The sequence below is a fragment of the Chenopodium album genome, chromosome 26 (genome assembly GCF_948465745.1).
Source record: "Chenopodium album chromosome 26, dcCheAlbu1.1, whole genome shotgun sequence".
NCBI classification, from domain to species: Eukaryota; Viridiplantae; Streptophyta; class Magnoliopsida; order Caryophyllales; family Amaranthaceae; genus Chenopodium; species Chenopodium album.
This window is the reverse complement of record NC_137859.1, coordinates 33,606,713-33,629,062: the sequence shown is the minus strand read 5'-3', so window position 1 is coordinate 33,629,062 and position 22,350 is coordinate 33,606,713. Positions and strand designations below refer to the sequence as shown.

At 34.6% G+C, this 22,350-nt stretch overlaps 1 protein-coding gene across 1 annotated transcript; it reads right to left on the bottom strand.

Annotated features, from left to right (window-relative positions):
- Positions 1–3,061: 3,061 nt before the first annotated feature.
- On the bottom strand, positions 3,062–13,028 carry LOC145617794 (ras-related protein RABB1c). The gene is made up of 6 exons (XM_081672544.1): positions 12,696–13,028; positions 6,759–6,898; positions 6,601–6,683; positions 5,971–6,175; positions 5,802–5,870; positions 3,062–3,442 (listed from the first exon to the last, which is right to left on the bottom strand). The coding sequence occupies exons 1-6, from the start codon at positions 12,739–12,741 to the stop codon at positions 3,350–3,352; spliced, it is 636 nt and encodes a 211-aa protein (XP_081528670.1). The 5' UTR covers positions 12,742–13,028; the 3' UTR covers positions 3,062–3,349.
- Positions 13,029–22,350: the final 9,322 nt, after the last annotated feature.

Genomic DNA, 22,350 nt, shown 5'->3' with positions numbered 1-22,350 from the left:
TTCACATGATGCTCACGCGAATATCTAAAAGTCTTACAAGTTGAGAAAACTGATGATACCCCCCTAAAAGGCGCTAGCTTCAACACACTCATATCAAACACAGGAATTTTATGCTGAAGATCATATTAGATGCATGTTAATAATTGGATAATTAGCACCTTGGGATGCGTAAACATAAGGTTTTGGATAGAATTCTTCACTTGACTAGATCAATCCAGAATCACACATTATTTTTCCCAAATCAAATACAGTACTTCGTATAAAACATCCCCTTTTCTGGCAATAATCGCCTATCATCCTTACAACAAACGTTTTTTTATTCTCACATTTACAAATTGCAATCATCAATAGTTCATAAATCAGCACCAACTGTTATAATTCGTAACAACCCAAATTCAAAAATCGATCCTCACATCAATATACAATCAGTTCAATCAGATCCAGGAACACATAAATCATCAAATTGAATTGCAAATTACAAACAAAAAAGCAAAAAATCGCAACAATTGAAAAGCACAAACATGGAAGAACAACAAATCAAATCAAATCAGATCAAAAAATCTGGAAAGAAAATTGAAATGAAAGAATCTCGAAAAAAGCGTACCCGTTCACCAACGAAAGCGCCGGCGATGACGAAGGTGACATAGACGGAGTTTCTGCGCATGACGACACGGTAAAGGCCCTCCCATAGACCTCCGCCAGACTTCCTTGCAGCTGCTTCCATGGCGATTTTGTTCTCTCTTTCTCTCTCCTTTGACTGTCTAGGGTTGAATAAAAACTAGTGAAATTGGAATTTCTGGGGAGTTAATTGGGAAATGGAATTTGAGAAAGAGAAATTTGTTTGAGTATAATATGAATGTGTTTATGTTTTTCAGGTCCAATATTTTAGGCCCGTTTTTATAAACTAGCCCATTCTTTGATCATTGGAAATTTGAGTCTAGATATTACAAGTACTACCTTATTCACCACTGTTACACCCTTACACTGTATGAAAACAGAGATTAAATCTATATCTATATCTATACTATCTATTAAAAGGCGTTCCTTTTAAAGGAACGGTGCCACGTGGCACTCTTCAACGTATATGAAAACATGTCACAATGCCACGTCATCGACACGTAAGCTTGCTACTTCATTTAACAAAATTAATAAAATATGGTTATATTTAGATTCGAACCCTCAACCTCAAACAAATAAATGCTACACACTTACCAACTCAACCAACTTCTATTAGTGTTATAAATTTTACATATTTAACGTTATATATTCCTTTTATATTAGAGGTTATTTAATTTATTTATTTTTCACAAAATTAGAAAATAAATACATATTAAGAAGAAAAAAAAAACCCCAAGACAACACCCAAATCACACACTAGCTAAACAACAGTTAAACATAATTATCAAATTAAAGAAGTATAAACTAGCAATCCGGGGCATCGCCCGGGACACACACTAGTATATATATTAAAACCCATGGCAAAACATGCTATTTTGCCATGTGTCACCGATTTTGCCATTTGGCGCCACATCATATCAGCCCATAAATGATTGTAAAACTCCATGCATTAATAGTATTAATGTTAAGTTTAATTGAAAAACTCTTCATGTGCATAACACCCTATTTAAATTTCCCTTTGAATGTAACTCCTAAATAATTGCACAATAATAAAAATTGTAAGAAATTAAAAATTATTCCATTTTTTGTGCATTAATTAATAAAATTGTAATTATAGAATAAACGAGTTGATTTATATATACATATATTACAATTGTGATTATTTTTTTAAAAAAAAAAAATATTGCAATTGTGATTATTGAGTAATACATAGTATTTTTTTGTGCATTACTAAGTACGTATGTATATATTGACATCAAATTTATAGATTTGATTTATCAATTTTTTTTAACAACAAATTAATTGATTTATCATTTACCCTATATTTATTAATGCAAAAAAATTATTTTAATAGTCAAATCAGCTCATAAAAACAAAAAATTACTTAAACTATCACCTTTTTTTAAAAAAAAAAAAATTATAAACCACTTAAACTCTTAGTGACAAACAAGCCAAAAAATATATATTTTGATCAAAGTAATAAATTTTATAATGACCCGGGGCATCGCCCGGGCCATTAACTAGTTGTTTTTTAAGACGCGTCTTAGAGACTACAAAAGGCGAATGGGGTAAAATATAAGTGACAAAATAAAGTACTCTTTTGTAAACATTGATATGAATCTAATAAGATACGTAGTAGTATTTTGTATAACACATTCATGTTTTTCTTTATATATTTCTTTATGTATGTGAAAAACCAACGATGATAAAAATGTAGGGTAAATAGTGCCAAAAAAATAATTAAAAAGTAACATTAAAACAAGTATTTCCTCCATTCTTCATTTCTTCTCCTACTTAATCATGCTATAATTAATTTTAGTATTGTTAGTTTTAAATACGGAGTGTGTTAATATAAAATTATTGTACTACCTTCGTTTTATATTTTTGGCAGTTGCAAAAAATGGATGTTACACATTATTTGCAACTAATGTTTTTAATTTTTGTTTTTTAGGTTGTCATTTATATCTATCTTTCCTCATCCCATACATTCATATTTTTCTCTCACTATCTTACACTCACAAACAAGTTCTGTTTAGGAGTCCATGCACCCTTCAAAGTTGCAAAAAATGTAAAATAGAAATAGTACTTGTTTTTGAGCTAATTTTACCGCGTGTCTATGGCTTCTATGGCTAATGTAACTATAGCATCTCTCTACTAAGAAATTAGTCAACTTTGAAGCAGTCATAAAGGAATTTCAGGCCACATTCTATTGGAGGCCTAAGCGGAAGGGTGAGACTTACGACGGTGACAGATAATAATAACTAATCTTTTCATTATTTGTTACCTGAGTAGTTTTTTTTGTTTTTTTTTTTTTTTTTGGACTCTGTCGTTTTATCTTTTTAGTTTGTGGCTTGTAGTTTCTTCGTTTTTGGGGCTTGCCCCTCATGTTCATCAAAAAAACACAATTGTTATTAAAAATTTGTAAATTGTCTACAACGTATAGTGGAGTACGAGTATTATATAACATATTAACATCAAACAAATATAGAGTCACAAAACTTAGAAATACATGCCTTCCATGGGCATATGAACATAAATCATTGAAAGAAATAACAAATTAACATATATTAGGTCTCCCACAGCTAAATTTTCAAGGAAACGAGATTTTACATAGAGATGGTGAAACAGGAATATGTGCATAATCACAAATGTCGAACTAAATTAACAAACAAACCCCACTATCAAACCACTGAAGAAGAGCAGAATTCCGGCGCCAACGTTAGATGGAACTTTAACCACAGCAGGCCCCGCCTTGAGAAGTTGATGCATCTCTACCAGCGGCATTTCCTTGAATACCTCCATATCCAACTTTAATGCCATAAGACTACACAGACAAGAAAATCTTAGTGGCAAACTCTACATACAAATAATGGGAAGAGCATACAAACCAAAAGCCAAGGATTTAAAGTGATACAAAGTAGTACTCTACAGTCTACACAGGATCCTAAATGATATACTTGATACGAATCCAAAAAAAAATTAAATTACACAAATGATTATTTAATTCAGCTTCCACATTAGATCTTGGCATGATGCAAGTACGTATCATATACAGAGACCGAAAAAAAAAAAGAAATAAACATGAGTAATATATAATAGTGTACAAGTAAAAAGTTTCCAAACGGCTGATCAATTGAAACTATAAAAATAAATGAACAGATCTTGCCAGGTGAATAGATAAACCCAATGACACATTCAGCATGCAGCAGAGACCAAATGCACTTGAAACCCTCTCAAATCCCTTTCCCCCCTTCCTAAGGAACAAGGATGATGAGTACCAAGCCCATATAGTCATGTGTGTGTACCGGTCTACCAGATACCTTTCAAAAAAATCATTTGCCAAACAATTGGACTTCCAAATATTCAACTTTTGGGACAAAAGAAAATGAGGATATGAAGAAGAGAAATAAAATATTAGACATTTAGAATCAAAACTAATAGAAACTAGAAACTAGAAACGCAACTAACAATTATGGAGGGAGACATAGTAGGTAACTTTTATCTAAAACATGTCGAGCATCCAACTTTATAAAAACATGTCAAGTCTGCTACGATGCAAAATTGCCACTGCAGGAACATTAAACCTTGACTTTGAAAATTTGAATAAGACAAGAATGAAGAAAGATGCATATATCTCAGGAAATCAATTTAGTTACATGGCAAATAAATTTGCAATGAAAGCAATACCTATACCTTGAAAGCTACACCACCTTTGAAAAGCCCAAGAGTCCAAAGGGTTTCAAGAAGGTTTACACAAAGACCATTGTATAAAGATTTTGGAATGTCAATCTAAGTTCATAAATATGCCTCAAACAAGGCCTTTAAGATGACTAAATTCAATATGTCAAAGCAGTAGATGCAATGAGGATGTGATGAAAACATATTGCACCATTTTTATTAGTATTATAATATAAATTAGGATAAGAAAAAGTACCATATCAATCAACCAAGAAAGTTACATATCACGAGGAAAGAATCACGAATGACAAATTACAAATTAATCCAATTCCTTTATATCACTCCATTAATTCTTAGAAGCCCCAGCAGCCTTTGCCTACGATAACACCAACAAATTTACTTTGTCCCAGAGAAAATCACACAAGACAGCAGCTCCATAAAAAATTAAGCCATTCTGTTCCAGTCATATACTCCACACATTTCAATGCATTAACACCAAATAAAATATCACACCACTTTATTGATGACCTCATGACCTTTTATTAATTATTATTGATAAGAAGATAAAGGAGAAAAAATGTGAAGGACCCAAGAAAAACAAGAAGTGACATGACATAATTCACCAAAGTCCAAATTCTAGGATTCATGAATATGGCCCAAAGCAGATTTCAACCCTCTCCCCAAACCCCACCTCCCCTCCCCCTCAGGCTTATAAGCGTGCTTGCCCCACTTCACATCAACTTTTGTGTGCCTGTATTTTTCCTATGACTTCCTGGTGAAAATACCTTAGCTTGGTAACATAACTTCCCTTTTTTATACCCCAACCTACCTTTTTGAAATGATAAATTAATCAGATAAATTATTTAGTAATTTGTTCACATATTTGTTACTTTTAACATGTAAGTGTTCAATTGATCTTCCTTTCAAGATCTTTATTTTGCTAGCTTGAACCTCCCTACTGATCCTGATTATTAACGAGTACAGTTGCAAACATGGAGACCACACTAGGCCCAACTATGATCCATCATCCATTGAGGTTTTGAGAAATAGGCAGAAGAGTAAAGAAAAGCATAACGGTATAAGCTTAGTTTATAAGTAAATTTTTGGAGTTCTGAATTGTTGTAATAGCAAACTCATTCTAGGGTAGATCACATTTTTACCATTAATATCTTTATAAGGTATCTTGGTGTTACTATCACCAATCTTGCTTGAAGTACAGTTTACAAGAGATTGATCTTGAATTTACGGATTAGTGACTCCCATTTTGCTCATTAGTGACTCCCAGCCAATGGTATAAGCATTTATGACAGTGACATGTATTTGAAAGGTGACAAAACACTACATGCTAAAATAGATGTATAAGATCACTTAGATTTAACACGTTCAAAATGGAAACTCTAAAAGAGCATATGATGGGCGAGGAGAGGCATCAGCTAAAGTGGTCATAAGAATCTTCCAGTGTCAAAGAAGAAAATCAAAGGTGATCCATGCAAAGAAAATCTTACCTCATTAGATACATCAAATACTCCATCCTGAATCTTCTTGTAGATTGTAGCAGCAGTTTTTATGAATGCCTACACATAACCGAGTTTTCAAAAAAATAGGTTATAAAGAATTGGGCATTCTTTAAATGAACTTATCATAATTATTACAACATTCAAGAAAGGCCAGCACCTCCTCGACATTTTGAGCAGTTTTTGCTGAACACTCCATGAATATCAATCCATGTTCTTTGGCAAACTGTTCACCTTCCTCAGTACTTACTGCCCTCCTGTGAGCAAGATCACATTTGTTACCAATTAGCATGATCGTCATATTTGCATTGGCATGTTGCCTTGCATCCTCCAGCCAACTTGCAAGGTGATTAAAAGTCTCCCTCCTGCACAAAACAATGGCAGATGGTATTAGAACCCACTGGAAACCAACCCTGTACCACCAACAAAAATATCATGCTTGGAGCTGATATCCCTTAACTCTACAGAAAACTCAAGCAACTATCCAAAAAAAAATTACAAATAAAGCAAATAGCATTCACTCTTCAGCACTGAATATAACTTTTTTGTGCCAGTATTCGGAGTACATGTTCATACTATGAGTTCCTTTTAAACTTTTCTAGAATTGTCATTTAAAAACTAGAGATTCTAATCAGAGAGCTTTAATGACATTTAAATGGGGGGCAAGGGTTGGGTCCATAATAAGATGATTTGTAGAGACTGTAATGAAGTCTCCATAATTGCTAATGATAGTAAGACATGCTGTGAAAACCAGAAAACTGCATTAGGAGAATCTTGGTTACGCCATTACCTGGTGATGTCATAAACCAGAAGCGCGCCTGCAGCTCCTCGATAGTAGGATCTTGTTATAGACCTAAATGATTCTTGACCAGCCTAAAGCAGAATACAGCCAATGTCAGAACTTATGCACATAGAGTTATCCAACTATTTGAAGAGATTGATACAAACCGTATCCCATATTTGTAGCTTAATTGGCTTGTTATCTATTGTAATCATTCTGGCCCCAAATTCAACACCTATGGTCAAGTCATGCACAGGCTGAAACCTCTTGTCTGTAAATTGCAAAAGAAGACATGACTTCCCCACTCCTGTAGAACAAAAGATGACAGTATTAATTTTGATTTAGCCTCTATCACAAGTAAATACTAAGTAACTATACAAGTATAGTCTGTAATCATTGTACAATGGCATACATAAATTCATGTCTAGTAACACAAACATTCATGACATCTTTAAGAGCACAATTAAAAACAGCACAATAGCCCCCAAGGTTTCATTCATTAATAAAAAAGTTCCATCCACTAGTCTAGTCCCCCTCCCTTTTCAGAAGACGACCAAAAGTCTCTCAACTGTATTTCATTTAACAACGGAATTTGGCTATTCTTATACTCAAAACTCAAGTTATTTTAGGCTATAGATAACCCAAATACATTATGTAAGAAATTCGGTTAAACTTGTTTTAGTTAGTAGGACCTTAGGAGAGATTATCAATCAGTCAATAGTCATCCTTGGGCATACATGCTGTGTAGCAAACAGAACACATAAGAAGAAATGGGCATTAAAACATTCACCAGCTAATTTATTCCTTATAATTTATTAATGTGCAGACCAGGTGTTTGATGTTCAATGGCATGCACTAATGTCTGCATCACTTATCATTAAAGCAGCTTTGCCATTCTCCCACCTTTTACACCCTTCTTTTTCTAAAGGGGTGAAACCAACAGAAGAACAAGGCAACAAGGTGTCCTCAAAATCCAAGGTACAATCGAACAAGGCAACAAGGTGTCCTTAAATCCAAGGTACAATCGAACAAGGCATGAGATGGAGGCACATGCATTATCAACTTTAGGCGAAAAGCTTTGCATATAAATGCATACATCATTTTTTCCATCTTCTGGTGTTTTGAGGAATTACAAATGGGTGGCCAACAACAAAACTAGACTAATAAAAAATGGAAGCTAGTTTCTCATAAATTAAAACACACTCTTCTCATTTAACTATGTAACTAGGTTAGTTAGGCTAGAAAGTTTTTACAAGCCCCAATAAATTTGTCAAGTTATTCTAAACATTATAAATATCATGACAACCTTCATAACAAAATGCCTCTCATATAAGTATAAAGTATTTATCTATAATTTGTATGGTTATAAAAGAATGACACCAGAGATGTGGACTGAAAGGATGTTTAGCAAGTTGGTCAGCTCCCCCTACTCCTGATCATACATATCCTCTGAGATAAATATTCCAATGATGAAGTACCAAATCCCACCAAGAAAGAAATTTAAAAGCCTAATGAACAGTAGACAATCTATATAAGGGTGGAAAAGTGCAACGAACCCAAGGCCACCTCCCGTGACACTCACCCACAGCAGACGTCAGAGAGGGCAGCAAGGGCAGACCACCAACACCAACAACATACCATGGCAGCAGCAGGAGGAAACAGAGGACCATTAAGCAGGGGACAAGCACCTTTAAATATTTGTTTGCTATTGTACTAAAGTAGTAAGAGGACAAGAGTAGTATTTGTAGTAATTAAGGCTTTGTTGCCAACTCTAGGAATGTAATTACAGTATAAATAGTAGTAGTCTAGTAAGAAGGAGGCATCCAGAAAATTGTAAGTTGTCTTATGGAGAGTCATGGCCTAAAGCCATTAAAACCCTTTCGCAAGCTTTAAGCTTCCTATCAATCAAACAATCAACCTTTCGACTATATTATTGTTGTTGTACACGCTAGTCCGTTGCAAAAAGAATACTAGAACCTTCATCCCTTGCCCAAAATTTCCTATAAACTTGGAACAAAATCTAAGATATGAAAGAAATAAACTTCTATAGGATAGTGTAATTAACACAAGTCCTGTTATTGCATCCCATTCATTCCTCTTGAAGTATAATATCCTATGCCCTAGAGCCCACATTTTTGTAGAAATAGCCACAATAATATTCCATTAGTAAGACGTTCTTATACACCAAGCTTCTTCAGGCTCATAAACACCCACCCAAGTATTAACTCACAAAAAAAGTATCTCATAACCAAATAGACTAGGATGCACATAAACTTTTGGTACCTGAGATATCCTTGTTTTCAGAACCTTATAGTTCTTGTGCTAACGAGGAACATAATTGGTTGGGACTTGAGGTTTTCCAAACAGATACATTTCCCGAACCCAGTAGTTATCGTGCTACATAAAAAATAACCCTCTCTAGCCTATTAACTACCCCCACAGGAAACTTAAAGGGATAACATAGTACATGGAATACTACTATTAAAAAAATAATAAAAAGTAAAAGTGATACTACTTAGAATGAATTAAAAAGGGTCATACACTCATACATCCCCTCAAAAAGTCACAAGTTCAGCATCTTACTCCTATAAACCTTCTTAATAACCAGTTCGCAAGACTACTCCTACAATTATCCCTAAAAAGTAATTGAGAAGTTTTTCAACAGATAACATAGTAACCTCACCAACGAAGCAAACATATCTTTGACATGGGCTCCTTACTACCGGTGATATAAAACTTGGACAAATAGATCCTTAAGACATGAGAGCAACTTAAAGGACTAACAAACATAAAAGACAATTATAAACTTCTCAATACTAATAAAAGCATACCCAAATTCATAATATGACAAGAAAGAAGAAGACAGGACCACAAGAAGCCTCAAGCCCCCTCTTAGTCAAGCACCGAGAACAGAGATAAGCTCTGATTCACCGCTAACCAAAACCAAAAAATCTAATATTAATCTCATCTATCACTTTTTCCAGAAATTTCAAAAGAACCTATACAAAAGCATTTTCAAAAACTATTTTATACAACACCAAAGCAACCACCCCAATCAATGATAAGTTGATAACCTTACTAAAAATTGGGCATCTAGCATTTACATACCCTCTAGGGCCTCTACAAATGCAATTTAGTAAGAAGATATGACTATAGAGTATAGACAAATCTTATGAACAACGGTTGTAGGAAGACTCAAAGGCCTAAAACCCCCAACCATAGGTGATCCATCTTTTTTCGGGGCTAGGTAATAAATGTTAGGAAAATTTGATTTTAATAATCCAAACTTTCACCGATCTTATTCTATTAATCCCACCTTTTGATTATACATGATTAATCCCACCTTTACACCCCATTCTATTTCATTAGGCCAAACCGGTCACCTACCTCCAATAGCAAGTTACCTTGCCATGTGTCATACTATGATTCGTCCAAATATTAGAATTTAATTTTTTTTTTCAAATTATTTTTAATCAATAATTTTATTTTTTAATTTTTTTTAGTTTTCCCCCTTCCTTCCACCTCCATCCTTTTCCTTCACCTTCATCAATGGCTGCCCTCTTCCCCTCCACCACCACCACCTCCCTCTTCCCTCCATTTTTCCAGCAGCCACCTCCTCCCTCTTCCCTCCCTTTTTCCAGCAGCCCCCCCTCTCCTTACCACCCTTTCCCGGCAGTCCCCCTCCCTTCCCTCCCTTTCCCGGCACCCCCATTCTCCCCCTTCCCGTCCTCCCTCTTCCCCTCCCCCGTCCCCAACCTTTTTCAACCACCTTTAGATCGAATTTCTGACCACCCCTCCCCCTTCTTATCCCTCTCCAACCACCTTCCCTCTTCTTGAATTCCCAACCCAAAAACCCCAACCCATAACCCAAAGAAACCCCCAACCCGTTCCCTAACCAAGAAACCCCCCACCCCCTCTCGAAATAAATTAAACCAAAATAGGAGGGGAAGTGCGATTCTACCATTAGAGGGGAAGGGCGCGGGAAGAAGAGGGAGTGGTTGTAAACTGGATGAGTAAGGGTGGCAGGGGGGAGGGACGGTCGAGGGTGGTCGGAGAAGGGGGTGGTAGGGGATGCTTTTTATTTTTTATTTTTTTAATCCATTATTTTTGTTAAAAATTGTAAAAGAAAAAAAAAATTACCTAAAGAACAGGTTATCGGTCACCTTGGCCTAATGAAATAGAATGGGGTGTAAAGGTGGGATTATTCATGTATAATTAGAAGGTAGGATTAATAGAATAACACCAGTGAAAGGTTAGATTATTAAAATCAAATTTTCCTAAATGTTAACCTAAACTCTTGAAATACATTAAAAAAAAAAATTTAAAAAAAAAAAAAAAAAAAAAATAATAATAATAATAATAATAATAATAATAATAATAAATAAGAAAAATAAAAAACAAAAAAACAAAATCAGCTTCCACCAAACTTGGAATAAAATTACCAATTACAAATATCCCAACTAACGTTCGAATGTTCCTAAACATCATTTAATGAACAACTTTTATATCTTTAATTTTAATTTCTCATCATAAAATTAAATATCATATATGAATTGAATAATTAAGATATTTGTACTCTGATAAAAATCTACAACAAATCATTTAATGTTTTGCTTGAATAGAATGTTTACCAAATGAGGAACATTTATAAGGGATCGAAAACGGTATGTTTTCAGACAATTATCTACTGGGGTTACAACTAATAGTTTCTTCTACATTCTTTTATCGAGAAGAACCTAGAAAAGGACCAAATGGAATGTGTCTATGTCATGGGTTCCTTAGAAAGCACACAATCTAATCAAGAATACCTCTACGGATTGTGCGAATTCTCAGCATAAACCTCTAACCAATCTCTCACTGAATAAACTGTCATCAAAATAACCTAAGATCTACCAGAATTAATGTTTAAACCCAAAAAATTATAATCAAACAACCAAATCATGAAGTGATAAACTACTAACAACCTGAACCTACGCTTAATTTTCAATTAATTATAATTTCATGCAAATAACACAACAGTAACCCTAATACAAATTTCCAATTATAAAATAAAATTAACAACAAAAATCAAGAGAATTTCTCCAACAATCAACATGCTAGGACGTAATCAAACAGACAAAAAAATCAATATAAAACGATTTCATAATCATGAAAACAAACTTTGCAAAATCATCAAACAGATGAAGAATCAATTACCGGTATCTCCAATGATGATGTATTTGAAAAGGTAGGCGTATGACATTTTCGCCGATTGTACGAAAAATCGAAAAAGTCGATCAATCGAAAATTATAGGTTGAATTGAAAGACAGTGAGGATTTAAGGGGGAAATAAGGAGGAGAGATAATGTAAAGTTTAGATGAATGCTCAATCTTCTGATCAGTGGAATCCTAGAGATAGAAGATTATTAGAAAATGTTATATCCTATTTTACATAATATATCTTAACATAAATATATTCCATAAATACTATCTTGATATATCTGAATAGATGATAAAAGCCAAATTGAGTTGAGGAACAAATGGTTATTCGAGCAGGTGAGAGTGTCAGTCTGGTACAAATGCCCATATAAAGCGTAATTATATCCTAATATGAATATCTATAGGAGAGTTCTCACCTAAAGCCAAATCAATGAACATAGATAATGCATCATTTGATACTAGAATATAACCCAGAAAACCATTAACGCAGCAGTTTTGGTTACATTTTCTCAAAAATTCCGAACTAGGACTGCCTGACCGTGCGAATTCCCAGCATAAACCTCTAAGAAATCTCTCACTGAATAAACGGTCATCAAATTAACCCAAGATCTACCAGAATTAATGTTTAAACCCAAAAAATTATCATCAAATAACCAAATCATGCAGTGATAAACTACTAACAACCTAAACCTGCGCTTAATTTGATTTAATCTTAATTCCATGCAATAAACACAACAATAACCCTAAAATGATTTCCTATTGAATCAACAACAGAAAAATCAAGAGAAATTCTCCAACAATCAACATACTAGAGCATAATCACACAGATAAAATCAATTAAAAGCGAATTAATAATCACGAAAACAAAATTCGCAAAATCATCAAACAGATGAAGAATCAATTACCGGTATCTCCGATGATGATGTATTTGAAAAGGTAAGCGTATGACATTTTCGCCGATAATACAAGCCCTAATCGTAAGAACGATGCTCAATCAATCAATTGATTGAAGAATTGGGAGAAAAATCGAAAAAGTCGATCGAAAATTATAGGTTGAATTGAAAGATAGTGAGGATTTTAGGGGGAAATAAGGAGGAGAGATAATAATAAGAAGTCAAAAAAAGATGAGAGGTTTCTTCGTTTCTCCTCTTTGTAAAGAAAAGAGGACACCTTGTAAATGCTGGCAGTTTCAGGAGTTTTATACGGAGTTAATCAATTGATTGCGTATCGTTTGAATTATTAAATCCATTTTTTATACAGTTACGGCAAACTACTTCATCAGGTAAAGGGTGATCATGCCGACATCCGGCGGTGTACACGTGGTGCGTAAACAGTGTTAATTCGGGTTAATGGTTTGGTTTCGGGTAGTAAACGGGTTGGTTTAAAATAGATGGTTAGGGTGATGGGTGGTGAGTTGGTTTGGGTTAATTTTGAAGACAATTAGTAAAATGATTCAATTGGAATATTTTTGTACGGTTTAACATTAAGTTGGGAATAATCAAAGTGAGTCCTATATTGAGATAAGCCTAAGTTGAAAATGAATTAAAGTGGGTTTGGGGTTCAAATCGTTTAGGTTGTAATTAGAGGGATACATATCTAACCCTAGTTGAAGTATCCCTGCCTTATAAAAAATAGAAAATTACTCTTATGAATAGTGTAATGCCAATTATACTCTTTAAAATGTGTATTTACATATATACCCTTATTAATATGTATAAGTTTTTTTAATGAATAGTGTTTTGACAATTATATCCTCTAAAATATTTAATTATGTACTTATTATTTGCTCTCATGCATTAATGTTAGTTGTATTGGACATTTATACCCATAAACATAGTTGTTCACACATTTTAATTCTGCCAACAACTAAATTTGTGATTTTAAAACAAGCCGAAAGAGCTTCTAGCTATGACTAGCTATGCGCGCGCAACGCGCTCGATAGCTGCCCTAGTATAGGTAAAAATGAAAACAAGGCTAGGTGGGTTAAATTGAATTTGGTTTTCATATCGGGTCAATTGTAATAATCATGTTGGGTTGTAACGAAGGTCGGACATATCTAGTTCTTGTTGGTATTGGTCAAGTAATTAGAAATAAATACGGTCTAACTAGGTTATATCAGGTCTAACTTGGATTCATATTAGGTTGAGTTTTATAAACTCAATTAGATTGATAAATTAGTCCATCACTAACAATATTGCCTTTTAAATGAATCAAACTACAATAGATCTAACCTTCATCTTTGTTGATTCGGATCCCCATATTCTTTCTTTAATTTAGTAAATGAATTGGTTGGAGTTTGTTAGAGATAGGTTATTGAAATTATATATTGAGATGGAATTTCAACATCTAAGGGCCTGTTCTGATTCACTGAACTGAGCTAAACTTATTGGAGCTGAACTTAACTGAATAGAATAGAGCTGAAATGAATTGTTTATGAGAGAAGGAAATTAAGAACTAAACTAATTGGAGTTGAATTGAACTGAATTTAAGTTGAAGAGAACGGTTCTAAGTCATAACATTTTGATGTTTATTTTGTTGAGAATTTATAGTAAAAAATATACAAGTTTGATCTTAACTCAAACAATATGGTAAAAATAAAAGCCAAAACAAAATTGAATAATCTAACATGCACAAACATATTTTTCACAATGAAAATTCATTTGAGTTCATAAACAACAATTACATTTGCAGTCATTGTATATTTGTATTATTCCCTTTAATATTATATTCTACACATTATTTCGTTTGCTCACTCTACTCATCTTTTTTCAAACTATTTCAAATGATTATCTTGATATGCCACTCTCTTTATATCGTACGATTTCTTACGACGATTAATGTTAACCGACCCTCAGTCATTTTGGGATCCTGCGATAGGAGTATGAGTTATACAATTAAGAAAGGGAATTGTTAAACACCGCCAAAATATTTTTTATCATTAACGTCAGCATTTGGTGTATATGGACAACTTTCATGCCCTTACTACTTCACCACCACCTTGCCAACACTTCCCCCTCACCAACGACCCACCAATAATCCTTCTCACCACCAACCCACCACCTATCTTATTGACGACCCACCACGCTACCCCTTACTAGCTGCAACCCACCACCTCCAATCATTGACGAGGAGGTGGTCGGATTTTTTATTTTTATTTTGGGCGGCTTAGGCAGCGGCAACCGGCGGCCAAAACAGGTTGTAATGAAAACTAATCGGTGGTTGAATTGGTACCGAAAACCGGTTTAGTCATCGACTGGACTGATTTTGGCCACCAATACAACCTATTTTGGCCTCAGGTTAATTGACTAGGCCACCCAAACAAAAAGAAAACACCTCCCTATCCGCGACTAGGTGGTGGGTCGCCAATAAGAAGATTGCGTGGTGGTCATCGGGTTGTTCAAAATGCGGTCTAAATCATACCCAATCCGCGAGAGTATAGCATTCAATCCTTTCACTAGAACTTTACTCGACCAATCAAACTAATCCATGAAAAGAACCAATTATCTCACTAGAGAAAATTGAAATAGTTGGAATTTAGTACAAAGTCAATTATGTACTACACAAATATTACTATCTAAGATGATGAAGTTGGATCATGCCCACATTATTCCTTAGGAGTCATGGTCCATAAAACTATGTAATAGAAATCGAATAGACAAGAAAAGAAGGAAATAAGTATTGATAAGAGAGTGGCCGATCAAGTTGTTTGACCTAGTTAACATAATTAAACCTACATCACATCTAAACCTTATTAGATATAAATCTAGAATTTTTTTTTTTTTAATTTTTCGAAAAAAAAAATTAGATCTTTACATATTCTTTAATAATATAGCCGATTTAATAATTTACAAACAATAGTAATAATAACAATAATAATAATTAACAAGGAAAGAGAAGTAATTGCCTCCACAAAGAGATTAAATATCATTGAACCACTAAAATAAGAAAATGTTGTTGTAAACTAGGCCTTTGCTTCTTGTTCTTCTAACTATCAACATCTAAATACACATAAATACTAACAATAGTTTTTAAATTTTATATATTTTTTTTCCTTCTTTGGCCTCATTGTAAACAATTTTAATATGAACATCTCACATAAATTCCCAAAATAAAAAGGGAAAAATAAAATAAATTAAAAAAAAGGCAGTAAAATAAAAGTTTTCTAACAGCTATTTTCTACTCTGAGAGTATTAGAATTAGATCTTCTTCCTTCCTCCATTAAAGAAGCTCGAGCTAACATTATACCTTGAGGAACCAATGATGCATCAAATGCTGAATAATCAATCCAATCTTTCATGAAATCTTCTTGGCCCCACATATCTGGTATCCATACTTGCCCTGCTACTTCTCTTCTATGCCTCTTCAATCTCTCTCTTGGCCCTGTAACACCCTCATTATTACTATGATCACCACTTGTTTTCTCCTTATGTTCTTCCTCATGTTTCCCGCCGCTTTCGCTTTTGCGGGTATTCGTCGATTTCCCCTCTTCTTCATCACTATTGCCTTCATTCGGCCGCTTTTGTTGTTGTGGTTGTTGTTGGGGTAGTTGATCATCAAGCTCGGGCGAGGCGAGCCCGGGTTTTTCTTGAACCAATGAGGAGGTGGGTATTTGATGAGATTCTTGAATTTGCATTGTGGGTTTTAATTCTTCCATTGACTTCATAAATTTGGGGTGCTCTGTTTTTATAATAACAAATCCTCTGTTTTTGATCAGATTTTATTTATTTTGTATGGAATAGAGGAGAAGAATGAAAGTGTGAGGGAGAATAAAAGGAATTGAGAGGAGAGAAAGGAGTAAATATAAGTGGGGGTGTTAGTTTACACGTCATTCCAAAACATTGTTTCTTTTTTGTATGGCAAGTGACATTTTTACGTGTCTTCTTTTAGATTTGTGGGATTCTAATTTGTGTGGTTTACTTCAAGTTTTACAAAACTAAAAGGGCCCGAAATAAAAGGAAATTTGAAAAATAATAATTAAAATTAATAATAATAATATAAATATAAAAATAAGAAAAAGAAAAAGAAAAGGAAAAAAAAAGAGAGGTGTTAAGCAAATGGGGTTGCTTTGCATGGGATTTTTGGAGGGATTGTGAGGTTGATGTTGATTTTAGTATTGAGGGGGGTACGGTTGTTGGTTAAGCTAAGTCAAGTGGGGATTGATTTTTAGAGGCTATTGTTCCAATAGGGTTTTAGGATTTGATTTTGTGAAGGGTACATTTGGAATTTAATTCCATCGAAAAATTAATGTGATTTTGATGACTTTGGTTGAATGGAGGAAATATCAAGTACGAACTGGCCTACAATTTTCTCACATCAATGCAAATGATGTAACATTGCTGTAAAATCGACTTTGTTTGTGATGTCATCACAACAAGATTAATACTCAATATAGTTTATATCAGTAAATTGTAATCCGTAGTAGATGAGATTTGTACATTCAAATTTGTAACTCAATATATCAAATGAGTAAGAAAGTTGCTTTGAGTGGTGTACGTACTTTTAGATATACTTATGTATAAAATGAATTTAAGTTGTGTGAATGAAGTTTTCATTAATCCCATCATAGAATTACTGTGATTTGGATAGCTTTGGTTGAATGGATGATATATTCAACAAGTTGATTTAAATCAAAACCGGCCTAGCTATAAATTTAATCACTTTAATACATATGATGTAACGTTGCTGTAAAACCAACCAAAAAAATGCGTATAATTTGCTCTTTCATGTACAATAGAAATTGTTAGGGTTACATTGTTTGTGGTGTCATTGCAACAAGATCAATACTCTGTATAGTTTATAAATAATAATAGATGAGGTTCATTTAATTGTATAGTTTATATATAGTAATAGATGAGGTTCATACATTCAAATTTGTAACTCAAATTATTAAATTACTAAGAATATTGCTTTGAGTAGCGTACATACTTTTAGATAAACTTGTGAATACGTAGAATGAATTTAAGTTGTTCTAATAAAGTTTTCATAAATTCCATCGTAAAATAAATGTGATTTGGATGGCTTTGGTTGAATGGAGGATATATTCAAGTAGATATCGATCTAAACCGACCTATTAATTTTCTCACTTAAATATGATGTAACATTGCTGTAATACCGACCTAAATGCAAACAATATCAGCTCATCCATGTACAATAGAGATGTATGTGTTAGGATTTCATTGTTTGTGGTGTCATTGGAACAAGATCAATTCTCGGCATAATTTATTAATAATGATAGATGAGACCCATACATTTAAATTTGTAACTCAATTAGTATATGGTATATCAAATGAGTAAAAAAATTGCTTTGAGTAGTGTACATATTTTTAGATACACTTATGTGTAAAATAAGTTCCATGATTATCAGAATTTGTATCATTAAACAATATTTATAGAGGTTGCAAACTGGCAATAATATGCACAACAAGTTGATTTTTCTTTTTTAATATTAGGAATCTCAAAATACGATAATCTTTACATACTTTGATCCGTATAAATGTATAATACATCCTATACCTATAATAAGTTGAATATTCGTGTAATATTCTCTATAAAACACGAGATTATAAGATAATAAACACAAGATTAAAAGATATTTGAACGATAGATGTATGCATAATGCATTCATTCTCCAACTTTATGCCAGTTGTAAATTTTGTTCGTTCATGTGTCTCTGATCTTGATTCAAGTTGTTTTCATTCGCATAGAAATTTCAAAATTATTCCTTAACTGGCTGATGAAGCCCCACGCTCAAACTTCCAAGTCCAAACAAATTAAATAGAGATTTTCTTAGAGATTGAATGATGATGCAGAGAACTTGGATACATACCATACATAAATTATAGTCATAGTAGTCTTTATATTTGATGACCAAATTAATGTCATAAAATTGGTGTTGTTTATTTGTTGAATTGGTGTACTTTGTAACGGGTGGTATATGTTGCTTTCACATGTGTAATTCAACAGCCATGCAAATGGGTGTTTAGTATTTGTTTAATGTATATATCAAAGCTCATCATATCTATCGTAGCAGCCGATGTATCGAGTGGAGGGGAGCTATTCTATGGTTTATAACTTTATACGACCCAACCACATGATTAGGCATAGGCGCATTGTTAGCCGCATGACACTTCTGCGATACGTCCTCTGTCCATAAATAATTCACAAATAATCTTCTTGTATTTTTTTTATAGAATGTTCATGCGAAGTAAGTAACCAAGTTGTATGATATGGATCCCTATACTATCCTTATTTCTCACATTCTAATATATCCACCATTCCACCCTACTTAATTTCTTAATTTGCGTAATTTTTAAACCTATTAGAAAGATTATTTGTGAATAGAAAGAGTATATTGGGATGTGTTGGCATAAAAAAATTGTGACTAAGTGTTTGAATTTGTGTAACTAACATAGTCCACCAAAAAGTTTGAGTTTGAGCGAGTGTGAGTGAATTTTTTTGGCATTAGATGCATGTGAGTATAGGATAGTAGGTTATTTTTACTAATTTTACATGCATGCACGCAGTGATACATGTTTGAATTTTTAAGTGCATGAATTATATTTTCCACTTAATTAATGATATAAAAACTTTTATATTTATAAAATGCGATCTACCTAACTAAGAATATAAATTCTTGATTAACTAAGATGGATTTCCATTAAGTTATTGTAAGACGGGTTAAAGTTACCCTAAAAGTATTGAAAATTACCCTTCTATACTACAAAAGTTACTAAGTTACTAACATAAATTGTACCCTTAAAAACACTTATAATTTGGATTAATCATGCTAGCCTGGCCTTAGTAAGTTCGTAGCATGTATCCATTAGAAAATTACATATTAAAATAGAATCAAACTCATTATAAATTAAAAGTTACCCTTAAAGAAATTAAAGTTACCATAAAAATTGTTCAAGTTACCCTCAAATTGACCACCTTATAACGCTCAAAAATCGATCTACTTATGCCTAAGTATGAAAGATTTGAGATGCAACCTAAGAAAACCATCCAAGAGATGCTGACCCGTTTTACTAACATCATAAATGAGCTGGTTTCCCTTGGTAGACAGATTCCTATAGATGAGCAGGTTAGGAAAGTTCTTAATTAGAAGTCTTCCACAGGACGAGAGTGTAGGGGATTATAGGTACTACGCAACGGAAATAAACATGAATCATATTCATATAGTACCTAATCCAAGGATCTAATGCATAACACATAAAGAACAAATAATTGTACCTTTGAAGCGTGATTCCACGTGCGATCGAGCAAGAACAAAAGGAGATAAAGAACCCCAATCGTGATTCCTCTACTTGGTCCACGGGCACAAGTTAAGACCTCCACTAATGCTAGTTAGTTGCAATTGAAACCTTCAATTGACCTTCTATGGAGAAGAGCGAGCAACGAACCACCATGAACCACCACGAACACCACACGCGCCACCTAGGGTGGCCGGCCGTACGGACGAGGGGAGGAGAGAGATAGCCGTGAGTTAGAGAGAGGATTAGGGTTTTGGGATTGGTTGCCTTGATGTCAAAATTCACTGTGTGTGAATTATGACTGCTTGCTACAAACCCTAGGCATGGATCTTATTTATAGATCTCATCTCTAAATAAGAGCCCATGTCAAAAGCCCAAAACCTAATTCCAATCTAACTATGCTAGCCCAATCCAATTAATGATTAGTTAATTGCTCATGAGGCCCATCAATGGGCCTCTTACTTGCTTAACCCAATACCCTTGTGTGTGACCAATATAGGATCCATTCTAAAGGGCTTTGGACCATTTGACTAACCCAAAGATCATCTCTCATAGTCTAGCAACAGAGGATGACGCCCCAATAGAATGAACTTATTATCTCCATAATAGTGATCCAAGGATCTAATGCATAACACATAAAGAACAAATAATTGTACCTTTGAAGCGTGATTCCACGTGCGATCGAGCAAGAACAAAAGGAGATAAAGAACCCCAAGCGTGATTCCTCTACTTGGTCCACGGGCACAAGTTAAGACCTCCACTAATGCTAGTTAGTTGCAATTGAAACCTTCAATTGACCTTCTATGGAGAAGAGCGAGCAACGAACCACCATGAACCACCACGAACACCACACGCGCCACCTAGGGTGGCCGGCCGTACGGACGAGGGGAGGAGAGAGATAGCCGTGAGTTAGAGAGAGGATTAGGGTTTTGGGATTGGTTGCCTTGATGTCAAAATTCACTGTGTGTGAATTATGACTGCTTGCTACAAACCCTAGGCATGGATCTTATTTATAGATCTCATCTCTAAATAAGAGCCCATGTCAAAAGCCCAAAACCTAATTCCAATCTAACTATGCTAGCCCAATCCAATTAATGATAAGTTAATTGCTCATGAGGCCCATCAATGGGCCTCTTACTTGCTTAACCCAATACCCTTGTGTGTGACCAATATAGGATCCATTCTAAAGGGCTTTGGACCATTTGACTAACCCAAAGATCATCTCTCATAGTCTAGCAACAGAGGATGACGCCCCAATAGAATGAACTTATTATCTCCATAATAGTGATCCAAGGATCTAATGCATAACACATAAAGAACAAATAATTGTACCTTTGAAGCGTGATTCCACGTGCGATCGAGCAAGAACAAAAGGAGATAAAGAACCCCAAGCGTGATTCCTCTACTTGGTCCACGGGCACAAGTTAAGACCTCCACTAATGCTAGTTAGTTGCAATTGAAACCTTCAATTGACCTTCTATGGAGAAGAGCGAGCAACGAACCACCATGAACCACCACGAACACCACACGCGCCACCTAGGGTGGCCGGCCGTACGGACGAGGGGAGGAGAGAGATAGCCGTGAGTTAGAGAGAGGATTAGGGTTTTGGGATTGGTTGCCTTGATGTCAAAATTCACTGTGTGTGAATTATGACTGCTTGCTACAAACCCTAGGCATGGATCTTATTTATAGATCTCATCTCTAAATAAGAGCCCATGTCAAAAGCCCAAAACCTAATTCCAATCTAACTATGCTAGCCCAATCCAATTAATGATAAGTTAATTGCTCATGAGGCCCATCAATGGGCCTCTTACTTGCTTAACCCAATACCCTTGTGTGTGACCAATATAGGATCCATTCTAAAGGGCTTTGGACCATTTGACTAACCCAAAGATCATCTCTCATAGTCTAGCAACAGAGGATGACGCCCCAATAGAATAAACTTATTATCTCCATAATAGTGATCCAAGGATCTAATGCATAACACATAAAGAACAAATAATTGTACCTTTGAAGCGTGATTCCACGTGCGATCGAGCAAGAACAAAAGGAGATAAAGAACCCCAAGCGTGATTCCTCTACTTGGTCCACGGGCACAAGTTAAGACCTCCACTAATGCTAGTTAGTTGCAATTGAAACCTTCAATTGACCTTCTATGGAGAAGAGCGAGCAACGAACCACCATGAACCACCACGAACACCACACGCGCCACCTAGGGTGGCCGGCCGTACGGACGAGGGGAGGAGAGAGATAGCCGTGAGTTAGAGAGAGGATTAGGGTTTTGGGATTGGTTGCCTTGATGTCAAAA